The 12,783-nt window shown below is 43.7% G+C and overlaps 1 protein-coding gene across 1 annotated transcript in view; it reads left to right on the forward strand.

Annotated features, from left to right (window-relative positions):
* The window catches only part of SDK2 (sidekick cell adhesion molecule 2), a 479,875-nt gene that overhangs the window by 425,504 nt on the left and 41,588 nt on the right, over positions 1-12,783 (forward strand). Inside the window, exons 37-38 of the mRNA XM_069076864.1 lie at positions 2,415-2,576; positions 7,264-7,389. Coding sequence (XP_068932965.1) covers positions 2,415-2,576; positions 7,264-7,389 — 288 coding nt within the window. The remainder of the gene's footprint in view (positions 1-2,414; positions 2,577-7,263; positions 7,390-12,783) is intronic.

A 12,783-nucleotide genomic window follows, 5' to 3' on the forward strand; every position in this document is an offset into this window, starting at 1 on the left:
GTAGTAGTAGTAGTAGTAGTAGTAGTAGTAGTAGTAGTAGTAGTAGTAGTAGCAGCAGTAGCAGCAGCAGCAGCAGTAGTAGTAGTAGCAGCAGTAGTAGTAGCAGCAGCAGTAGTAGTAGTAGCAGTAGTAGTAGTAGTAGCAGCAGTAGCAGTAGTAGTAGTAGCAGTAGTAGTAGTAGCAGTAGCAGCAGTAGTAGTAGTAGCAGCAGCAGTAGTAGTAGTAGCAGCAGCAACAGAAGCACTAGTAGTAGTAGTAGTAGTAGTAGTAACATTTATGTAACTATTACTATTTTCCAGGCACTGTGCTGAGTGCCTTACAATTATAATCTCACTTGATCCTTACAACAGCCCTGGGAGGTAGGTACTATTATTATTATTCCCATTTTACAGATGTGGAAACTGAGACAAACAGATGGCTTGCCCAGGGCCACACAGATAGTTGAGTGTCTGAGGCTAGACTTGAACTCAGGTCTTTTTGACTCCAGGCCTGATGGGCGGCACTGAGTTACTCCACAAGGAGGAGGAGGAGGATATGCAGATGCCTCTTTTTAATACTTAATTTTTACAAATGAACAAGTATTTCATGCCAGAATATTCTACACTCCATGGCATATAATTATGAATTTTGTGGTAAATCAAGTCTTGAGGATTACAGTAAAGACTCAGTTTCTAGGGGAGCAGTGACACCGGATTCAGATTTTTAACCTTGCTCAGGCTTATCCTTGTCAGGGCTCCTTCTCCTGGTCCTGTCCTGGAGGGCATCTCCTACTCTCCAAGAGCCTTATATATCTGCTTGTTATATTTGAATTAGGTCTCTTGTACCCTCCAGGAGTTCTCTCCCACTGTTCTTCCTCAAAGCAGCTTCTATCAGGGTATTTGGATCCTTCTCCATCCTGTGCTCTAAGCCCTGGCAGTATTTTGCTATGTGGCCCTTGGACAGCTGCTGGATCACTTCATAGTGATGGCTGCCCACACTGTAACCAGGATGCACTGAGCCCAGCACAAGCCAAGTGTCCATAAATCCCTGGTTATTTCATTATTGATAACCATCTCACTGGTAGGAAGAGAAGCTGAGGGGAAAGGAAATGGGCTTGGCTCCTTTCTGCCAGTTTCATATTCCTCTTGATGGCCAGCATACAAGAGGCCTGGAAAAGGGCCTAGGGTTGGGCCAGGTGATGTGATAGTATGCTGAAGATGAGTGCCTCCAGGGGGTCGCCCCACTATCACCCTCACTGCTGAAGCTCCCCCCAACCTCCCTCCTACCTCCTTTCCCCCAGAATCCAGGTGGGGAGACTCATCAGGACATGGAGCAGAGAGAGCCCATTGGACCCTGGGAACACAGCCTCTGGCCAGCATTTCTGGGTCAGCCCCGGGGCCCTGTCCACAAAACAATGGCCCTTCAGTCTTCCCTGCTGCCACCTGCATGCCCACAGCTCCCTTTTCCAAAGCAGCACTGTGTATTGTCGAACTCTAGAACACAGCAAGGGAAGCTGGGCCCCAAGAAGGAGATAGGATCACAGGGGAGGGAACCAGGAGCAGGGCTGTGTTGTCTGAAAGTGAGAGGGGAGCTCACTGAGGAAGTACACATGCCATTGTCCACCTGTTCATTCCATCCAGAAAGGCTCTCAGAAGAGGATCTCAGCATTTTGCCTTGATCAGCTTCTCAACAGGCTGGCGCTTATGTATTCCCACAGATGAGTCAGTGGCAGCGTTCTGTTGCTGAACCTCACCCTCTCCCTTCCCTTTCACACAGACTAGGGGCATAAGTTATAATTGATGTCTAAAAATAATTACTCACATACATCTTAAAAGCCCCCTCCATCCTCACTCACTCCAGTCCCTTAACCTTTTGCCAAATATTTTTGATCCCCATTTTAATTCTGCTGCTTCAGTCGGCAGTAATCAATACAGATCGTACAGGCAGTATTCTTTTCCAAAAGGGGAAATTGAGGTCCAAGTAGGTTTCCACAGGGTCCAAAGGCAAAAACCAAGGATTTCTGACAAGTGAATGCCCTAGGGTTTCATAACAAATCAGTGGTGAAGGGATGAATCCCTTTAAAGCAAATCCAATGTCTTCCACTTAAATATGGTACATTTTAGCACATCTCAAGTCTGGCCTTTTATCTCTCACTCCGTGCCTGCTAACTGCTAGAGGATATGAGAGCCATTCAATATTCTGTCCCCCTGATCCTAAGGGGAAAAAAATGGGGAAAGGGAAATAGCTCCCAGAACAGGAGCACTGACTACATTTTAGGGCACTGGGTTTATAAAGACAGAACAGTTCCTCTGTCCTCAGGGAGATCATGTTCTACTGATTCCACCTCCCTCCCTTCCCTTTCCATTGTATCATATTTCCTCTTATAATACAGCCCCTATCCTTGTAATCCCCACTCTTTGTGCTTGGTTCCACAGGGGTCAGCAAAATCGTGACAGTTGATGTAAAGGGAAACAGCCCCTTGTGGTTGAAAGTAAAAGACTTAGCTGAGGGAATGACCTACAGATTCCGAATCCGGGCCAAGACCTTCACGTATGGGCCAGAAATTGAAGCCAACATCACCACAGGGCCAGGAGAAGGTAAGGAGGGGCCCCCTAAGATGTTATGCCCCCATTTTAGCTCTGCCTGAGCATCCTTTTGGTTGAGATCTTTGTCAAAGAAAGCTGAGAGTGGTCCGGTTAATACCCAGAGACTCCAGTCACCAGGTTAAGACAACATCCCCCACAAGGACTAGACAAATCCACAAACTACCCGGGCATTGGACAGTGTCCAGCATCTCATGCCACTGCTGCTTCCTCTCTTTCTAGAAAAGTGAAAATAATAGAAGTCACCCCACCAAGCCCCATGCCCCTCACTCACTCCATGTGGAAGTCAAACCCTGCCCAAAACCCAAGGAATCAGCAAAAGGCTGTGATAGTAGACAGTCCCTATGGTTGAAAGCAAAACACCTAGCAAAGAGGGGCTTACACATTCTTAATTCAGGCTAAAAATTCACAAATGATAGAAGACTTAGAGCTGAAAGGGACCAGAGGGGTCATCTGTTCAAATCTTCTCATTTTAAAGAAGAGGAAACTGAGGCCTAGAGAGAAAGGCTTTCCCAAGGTCACATAGGTGATAAAGTACAGAGGCAGAATTTGAACCTGGGTCCTCTGACTCCAAATATATAGGTATTACAGTCAGCATTCTTTTCCCAGAAGGAAAAAGTTTCCACTCTTTCTACTGCATAAGTAATCTGAATCTAAGTCATCAGCAATGGGAAGAAATTGAGTCAAGCCTCCAGCTATTACTTCTATTACTTTTTACTTCAGAATGTAGTTCATTTTACTGCATTGTTTCTGGCAGGCCAGTTATTGTTTGGGGTTTCTGGTCGCATTCCATTTCCAATCCCCTTCTCACATAATTGTGCCTCAGTCCCCAGGGCTCTCTTGGAAATCAACTGGCCAAGAAGAAAGAGAACCTTGCTCTTGAGGCTTCCCCTGTGGGCCCCTCCTTCATCTGCCCCCAGCCTCAGCCCCTAAAATGCACAGTACTACTCAGCTAAGCTAACTTGCCCACTTCCCTTATAAACACCAGGAAAAGGAGAAAGCTGGCAGGCTGACCAGTGGGCAGACCTACCAGTGATATGCAAGCAGGAAAGGTTTGTTTCAGACTAAAGCAGAAAGTGTCTCTGACCATTTAACCCTCTGAAAGGGAAGGGGGGAAAAACATCAAAAAAGCCTATTTTAACTAGAGGGTTGTAAATGAACCAGATCAGAATCACCAGATGTTGGACTTTTAGAAAAGAAAACACAGCCAAGTAGGAAAAAGGGAAAAGGTATCTGGGGTGAGTATAAACTGCTTTTCATTCTTAAAACTATATTCCTGTTCCCTCCTATCCAAGACTAGGACATTGCCAGAGATTTCTGATCCAAAGAGAGATTAGAGGTCAGGGTGCACTTAGTAGGACTTTCCTTGTCTTTGGCTTATCCAGCCCCTGAGCCTCACCCCATGTTCTGAGGCCCCCATATTCTGAGGACATATAATATATATATATATAATACATATGTATATCATATACATATAATATATGTATATCATATATTCTGAGGATATATACATATATATATATGTCATAGACATACCCATTCAGGGGATTGTCACCCTACCATCCCAGACTGATCACCTCAACTACCTTCTGCCGTGGCAATGCCAGGACCAAGTCAGGATGGATGGTAAATATTTGGGAAAGAAGAAAGGATTGGAAATTATAAGGCTGTAGCTTATTATCTGGGGTTACCTTAGGCCTCAGTTTCCTCACCTGTAGAATGATGGAGGGGGAGTTAGACTAGATTACCTCTGATGTACCTTCAAGCTCTAAATCTGTGATCCTATGATTAGGGACTACCAACCTCTGCATGTCCCCACTTGACCTCAATTTTCTCAACTACAAAATGAAGGGATTGGACCAGAGAGCCTCTGAAATCACTGTCAGCTCTAAATCTGGGATCTTGGGATTGACATCTCTGTGACTTCAAGGCTTTGCCAAGTCCTCAGATGGCAGCATTCCAGACTTGGGCAACTTTTCCATGTTTGACCTGACCTCCAAGGAGAGCTGATTTTGTAAAATGAGCCAAGTTTGTCTTTGGTGCTCTGCATCATCAGCATTTCCTCCCACCTTTCCCCAAACCCCCTCCTCTACCTCCCTACTCTGTTCAACACCGTCTCTGGACATTTTAGTGTGAGAGGGACTTGATACACCAGCAACTGAGGTTTGCCCTGGTGCTGCCCCCTCCAAGTGCCCTCCTGCCACCCAGTGCTCATTGATGGCCTGCTCCCCACCTTCTTCCAGCCAACTGGAAACTTCTCTGTCCTTTGTCTCATCCATAAAGGCAAAGCATTTTCTTTACCTTCAGTGGTCTCAATTAGCTGCTCTGATAAATTAATCTATGGTCACGAGAATGATAGAGGAGACAAAATGAGCCCTCCCTTTCTCCCAGAAACATCTGTGTCATTTCATAAGTGGCTTTCTAATAATGATGCCTCCACCATTATTATCTGACCCTTTGGTGAGTTATTATCAGACATAATAATAGCAACATTAATAGCTAGCATTTATACAGCACTTGAAGGTTTGCAAAATACTTTACACATATCTCATTTGATCCTCACAAAAACCCTGGGAGGTAGGTACTGTTATTATCCCCATTTTACAGAGGAGGGAACTGAGGCAGGCAGAAGTTAAGTAACTTGCCCAAAGTCACACAGCTGGTATGTGCCTGAGGCCAAGTTAGAATTCAGGTCTTCCTGACTCTGGGTCCAGCAATGAAGGAATTCCCATAATTGGGGCAGATGATTACCCATGCATGCCTTCTCAACTTGTGCCATATTCTTGACAATATTCTCTCATAAACCCTCCATAGAGGACCTACCCAGGGTGCTGAAGGCCTTCCTTTAGATATGTGAATGTTTTATGGGTGTTGATGTAGCCCTCGGGCTTGCCCGCTCTTATACCTCACTACATGACTTGCCCAGATCCTTTTCCTGTTGTACACAAATCATAGGTGGATCGTGCACTAGGTCAAGAATGAGAAAGACCTGAGTTCAAATCTGGCCTCAGACACTTACTAGCTGTGTGACCCTGGGCAAGTCACTTAAGCTGTCTGCCTCAGTTTTCTCAACTGTAAAAAGAGAGTATTAGCACCTCCTTCACAAGGTTGTTATAAGAGTCAAATATAATATTTGTAAAACACTTAGCATAGCACCTGCACTTAATACTCATTTCCTTCCTTCAAAGCATCCTAAATTGAGATCTTGAAGGTACCTCAGAGGGGGAAGGGACCTCAGACTTAGTCTAACATGCTCATTTTACAAATGAGAAAACAGCTTTGTTGAAGGGCTTGCTCAAAGTTGTATGATCAGCCAGTTGCAGTCAGGATTTATAGCATCATAAACTTACATCTGGCAGATACTTTAGAGGCCACCTAGTCTATATACCTGATTTTACCAGGTATGAAAAAACTGAGACACAAAGGGGAAGTAATTTTCCCGAGGTCCCAGAAGCAGTATGTGTCTGAGGTCACATTTGAAGATGCAGCTTCCCAACTTCAGACCTGGCACTGTGCATTATGGTGCCACCTAGCAGCCCAACTCCTCTGCCTATATGGATGGCTTCAGTCACATCATCACCTCCTCCTCTGGCCTTTCCATCCCTATACTTTAGATTACAGCAAAGGCTTAAGAGGATTTGGGCAGACTTGTAGTGGGATGCTAGGCTGAGTCTTTCAAACATCATGCCTCAGCAAGTTAAATCTTAGGTCAATCAACAAGCATTATTTCAAGCCAACAAAGTGTCAGAGGTCTCAGATTCCTTTTTTTTTCTCTAAGTGCTCCTCACTTGAACAGGCCTGGTAGAGGAAGAGAAAATGGGGCAGCTTGCACTGAGTTATGTGTGCACTCCTTCTTACCTGTCCCCTGTTCTTACCTGTTATTCCCTTTCACATTCTCTAGGATAAGTGTCTCTGGCTTCTTTGTTATTCCTCACACTATACACTACATATATGTGTGTGTATGTATGTATGTACTGTGTTTCCCCGATAATAAGACACTGTCTTATTATTTTTTTTGGAAAGAAAAACACCAGAGGGCTTATTTTCAGGGGAGGGCTTATGTTGTCCTGCCTCAGCTCTCCTCCATGGCACTGCTCTCAATGGCGCCAGCAAGCAAATCACTGGGGAAGAACAGGATGACGCGCTCACTGCTGCAGCTCTGATTGGATGCAGCTCGGAGCGCGGCGTGCGTTTCACCCCAGGGGGGATGGGGGGGACAGTGCATAGAGAGGGTACCGTAATGTAGCGTGTAGCGCAGGGGATCACCTTCACTATGGTAGCAATCTCAATAGGGCTTATTTTCGGGGGAGGGCTTATTTTAGAGGAATCTTACACAGTAAGGGGAGGGCTTATTTTCGGGATAGGTCTTATTATCAGGGAAACACGGTATGTATGTGTGTATGTATGTTTATTGTACATATACACTTATGTGTATATGTATATATACATTCACATATACATACATAAACATGTGCATGTATAACATATACATATAGATATTTGTATTTATTGACTTTATGCTGTATATATTTTTAATATACTTGCCCCTCTATTAGAGTATAAACTCATTGGGAGTAGATATCAATTCATTCTTTGAACTTCTTCTGGTACACAGCACAGTGCCTGGTTTTGATGCTTAATAATAATTGCTGATTGACTGATTGACTTTGAATTCCTCCAGGTGCTCCCGGGCCCCCTGGAATTCCCGTCATCATCCGGTACAGCTCAGCCATTGCCATCCACTGGTCTAGTGGAGATCCTGGCAAAGGCCCTATCACCCGCTACGTCATAGAGGCCCGACCCTCAGGTACGCTCCATTTGAACGCCTGGTCCGCAGTTATGCTTCCTTTCCAGCCTCCCTGACATCATATATTCCATGGTCTTCTTCGCTGTCCCCAGCTCCCTCTTCTTACAGAAACCTTCTTTCCTTTATTTGAGAAAACGCTGGTCTTGTTTGAGGACCTGGTATCTGGTAACATTTAAGGGCTAGTGCGTCATATATGGAGAAGAAGATGGATTCTGGCTCACAGAGGTCACCCGGGTGCTCCAGAAAGAACCAGCTTTGTGTTTTAGTGTTTTGCTCTAGGCAGGCCATCAAATTTTGGCTACAGTCTGAGAACTATCCTTGCCTAAGGCAAGTAGTTTAAGTTGACAAATATCAGGTTTTTTAAGGCTACTTCAACAGCCTGTGTTGGAAAGGAAGGTTGCCTTGGCTGAGTAGCCAGGAATCTTAATGCTGCCTCAATTGTCTTTGGCCTGAGCTATTGTATTCAAAAGTCTCCAGTAACTTGATATAAGGAGTGAGCCCACAATTGGATCGATTGCATGGATTTTGCTGAAAAATAGAGAAAATTAAGTTAGCCATCTCTAGATCAGAAATCTCCAAGGTGGGCTATCCACACACACCCCAGATGGTGCACAAGATGGTCCATTGGGGAACTCACACAAAGGAGAACAGCATCAGGTATCTGTGGCACTTCCTGCCTCTGCTGACCCACTTCCCACCCTGCGCTCAGGTTGCCATGCACTTACCTGCCTATTTCCCTCCTTCCCTCTCCCCTCTGTCTGCCCTACTACAGCAGCTTCTACCTCACCATGTCCCATGACTGAGCTTCACATACACACTCTCTTGACCCCTACCTGGGGTAGGGCTAGCTGTTCCAAGGATAGGAAGACCCTACTTCCCCAGCAGCCCTTCCAGGGTCTCATCTTGAGAGGAGGATGGATGAAATAAGTGTTCCAGAAGCCAGGAGAGACTGGGAACACAGCATGAAATGTCCCAGGATGATAGAACCATCATGAGCCCAGGCTGACCCAGGAAGGGAGAAATGCTTCCTAAGGATGTGAGCTCCCTTATACCTGGGGCAGCTATGCTTGAGAGCTATACTGCTTCCATGACCCTCTTCCCTAAAAGCCTTTAGAAGGCCACCCCACTGCCCCAGGGGAGACTGACAGTGAGCCTGAGAGGAAGTGCAGGAATGAGAGCCTGCAAGTAACAGGCAGTAACTAAACTAGCAAGAAATGAAGCAGTGGGTATAGGCACACACAAATCTCTCAGATCTGTAACCCTGCTCCCAAGACCCACCCACCCATTCCCCAGCCCACTGGACAGTTTAGAGACAAATAAAAACGGTCATCCACCACCAGGAACCCAGGGCCTCTCTAAGCATCTCACCACCCACCACCTTCCCTCAAGATAGAGGGAAATGTACTAGCTACAATTCAACAAAAACCTTTGAATAATTGGTGGATAAGAATGAAAAATGAATCAGATTCTCAGGACCAGAGTGATCCATGCAATCAATAATATACTTCTTCCATCTTGGAGAGGTATCATATTCAACTGTGACAGCCATTCAAAAACCAAAAGTGGAGATCAACTGAACTTAGAACCAGACTTTTGGGAAGTGTATGAGCTATGATTACAAAAACCTTTATGTAATTGGTGGATAAGAATGAAAAATGAGTGTTATAATTTAGTAAGCATGGTGAATAATGTAGTCTTATTGGGTCTACCCGTCTCAACAGTGACAGTCATTCAAAAACCAAGAGTGAATCACTGGATACTAATTGTTAAAAGACAAGTTTCAAAAAGAACAAAACATAATCACATTGCTGTAGCTAAAAATTACTACATTTTTAAGTGAGGGCAAAAAGGCTTTTTTGTGGTACTGTGAGTAAATAAAATAAGATAAATAGTTTTGGAATATTGTTGGTTTTATTTTTATCTCTTTTTTTTTTTTGACTCAGTGTTTACCATCAAAAAAAAAACAAAAACGTTTGCAGACCGTTGCTCTAAAGAGCCCTAAGTAGTCAGAGGCGTTCCTCATAGTTCCCACGGCTCCAGGAATGCCCCCTCCTAGAGACTGGATAGCAGAACACTGAATTTGCTCTGTACAGACTGGGATTTCTCTAGAACTGATGAATCCCACCCCCTCGGGGAAATTTTTAACATAAATGTGGACTCTTAACCAAAGGATCATGAGTGAAAGGGACTGGGCTCAAGCTCATCCCAGCCCAGAGGTAGTTTTTACCCCCACAGAGAGTTTTTCCTCCCACTGAGGTCACTCATCGGGCAGATTCCCAGGGCCGGAGTGATCCATGCAGGCCTAGGAAGCTGCAATGGCTCCCTGCCTGGATCACCCTTTCACAGCAGAGGTCAGACTGAAGGGGCCTGTAACCAAGGCGGCCACTTCTCCAGGACTCTCAGAGTGGCCTCTTTAAATCTTGTCTTTGCCCCACAGCTCCTACAGCTCCTGTAATTGTACTAGCCTCTCCTGTCATGCCTGAAATTGAATCACAAGAACTTCCAAAGCTATCAGAAAATGAGTAGCTGATAACTTTGCTCAGGGGGCTGCTCTCCTAACTCTTAGCTTCTAGCTCCTGTTTCACAACTAGCTGTGACACCTGCTCCTCCAGGGCTCCACTAACCCCAAGGAGTTCCGGGTCACTGCCAGCTACCTCCGTTGCTAGGCTTCCGAGTTAATCAGAGGTGCCAGAGTCAGGAGCAGAGCTGCTGTCACAAGGCATCAAGTATTTGGTGACATCAGACATTAGGTGATTTAAGTTTAAAAAGAGGGAGGAGGGCATGTTTCTGTATCTGTTATGATATCAGTCATTCATGGACTATCAGGAAATCACAGTGAATAGCTAGTAATTACAATGAAAAATATCCAATAATTTCAGTTTAAAAAAAAAAGAAAAGGAGGGAGGTGTTTCTGTATGTGCTATAATGTCACTAATCACTCAGGGACTATCAAGAAATCATGATGAATAGCTAATAATTAAAATGGAAAATAACCAATAATTTCCATTAAAAAAAAAAAGAAGGGGGTATCTCTATGCCTGTTCTAATGTCAGTAATCACTCAGGGACTCTCAAAAATCAGAATAAATAGGTAGTAATTAAAATGGAAAATATCCAATAATTTCAATTTAATTAAAAAAAAGAGGAGGGAGCTGTTTCTGTACATGCTGTGATGTCAATCATCACTCTAAGACTGCCAAGAAATCAGAATGACTAGTAATTAAAATGAAAAATATCTAATAATTTCAGTAGTTGATAACATTGATAGCAAAAGCAGTATTAATATTGATATTGATTTGGCTTCTAAATAGAGTACTGGACCTGGAATGAGGAAGACATGAATTCAAATAGTGTCTCAGGCACTTACTGTCTGAATAACCTTGGCAAAGTCACTTAACCATTTTCAGCCTGTTTCCTCATCTGTACAATGGGAATATGAATAGCCCCTATCTCACATGTTTGTGGAAGGACTAAATGAGATAATATATATAAAGCTCTTTGTAAACCTTAAAGCACTATATAAATGCTATTATTATTATTATAACAAAGAGCTCATAATTATAATAGCAAAATTCAATAATTCCAGTAGTATCAACATATTCCAGGTGCCTAATATTCAACCATTGCAATAGCTAATAATTGAAATGGTAAATATCTACTATATCCAGCTGCAAACATTCCACATGAGAAGAATAAACATCAGTCTGGCTCTTTCTGCTCAGTCCAGCTGGCTTCCCAGATATACCCCCAGTGTGCTTAGCAACAAGCTCATTCAACTACATGAGAGATCCTGTAGTAGTGCATTGTAGATACTTAATAACTGACTTGTATTTTACACTACCAAGGTATAGAGAAGTATAGGACAGGAATGTGGAATGTGAATATTATTATAACTTGAGTCATGTTGGTTTTGGTTTTCTAGATTTCCCTAGGAAGTCCAGAATTTGTCCCCAAGTGTTACAGCTGGGGCCTTTTTGCCCATCACCGCTTCCATAAACCTTTCACATTTTCCATTGGCCATCTTTTTAAGACATACTGATTATGAGACTGGGCTCTTCAGTGTATTCTTCCAGATCACCTAAAGCTTGTCTTTGTGCTGCTTGGCCTTCCCCTTTCTCCCACCAGCATGCCACCCCACCCCCAAATCCCCCCATCTTTGGACTTCACTAACCACTGTTAGGAACTCATGCATTGCTCTGTATTGAAAAATATTGTGCATGATTAATTTCAAAGACAGCCCCTGCCCCCTAGCAACATTAGCCAAGCAACCGTTGAATGTGCACTTTCCAAAATAAAAGGAGAGTTTTAAAAAGGAATGGGTCCTCACATACTCATGCACACTTGCATATACACACCTTCTCTAGAAACAGATTATATTAGCCCAGGGCTGGCACCCGGACCTGCAGCAACTCCTGAGGTTGCCCCCCAGCATTTATTGGGCTACATCTTTTCTCTCCATTTGCTGTGGGAATAGAGTAGGTTAAATAGGAGGGAGGACTCAATTTCTTTTCTTTAATAAACTTTTTAAAAGAAATATTTATTGCACTTTGGTTTTTACACCATCTGTATTTCCCTATATGTGAGCCATTCCTTATACCAAAGTAAACAAAAAGAGAAGGGGGAAAAAAATTCAGTAAAACTACCAACACTTTTTTGTTGGTGTTCCAACACCCAAGGTGTGTATGTAACCTCTGTAAAGAAGGGAGAGAGGTGTCTGCTCATATATCTTCTTCGGCCACGCTTGGTCATTATAATTTCATAGTATTCTGTTTTTAATTAATATTTTTGTTGTTGTTATTGAATCATTTTTCAGCCCTGTCCTACTCTTCATGATCCCATTTGGGTAAAGATCTTGGAGTGGTTTGCCATTCCCTTCTCCAGATCATTTTACAGATGAAGAAACTGAGGAAAACAGGGCGAAGTGACTTGGCCAGGGTCACACAGCTAATAAATGTCTGAGGGTGGATTTGAACTCACAAAGAAGAGTCTTCCTGGCTCCACTTCACTGCACACTACTCCTTAATTAAGCTTATTGATACTTTTTTTTTTAATTTGCATTACCTACATTTCCCCCTCATGACAGCTAGGTAGTACAGTGGATAAAGTGCCAGGCCTGAAGTCAGGAAGACTTCATTTTCCTGAATTCAAATCTGGCCTCAGACACTTACTACTGTGTTTCCCCGATAATAAGACACTGTCTTATTATTTTTTTTTGGAAAGAAAAACACCAGAGGGCTTATTTTCAGGGGAGGGTTTATGTTGTCCTGCCTCAGCTCTCCTCCGTGGCACTGCTCTCAATGGCGCCAGCAAGCAAATCACTGGGGAAGAACAGGATGACGCGCTCACTGCTGCAGCTCTGATTGGATGCAGCTCGGAGTGCGGCGTGCGTTTCACC

This window comes from Petaurus breviceps, unplaced genomic scaffold, assembly GCF_028583685.1.
Source record: "Petaurus breviceps papuanus isolate PSGF00001 unplaced genomic scaffold, PetGlider_PUasm1.0 90925, whole genome shotgun sequence".
NCBI lineage: Eukaryota > Metazoa > Chordata > Mammalia > Diprotodontia > Petauridae > Petaurus > Petaurus breviceps.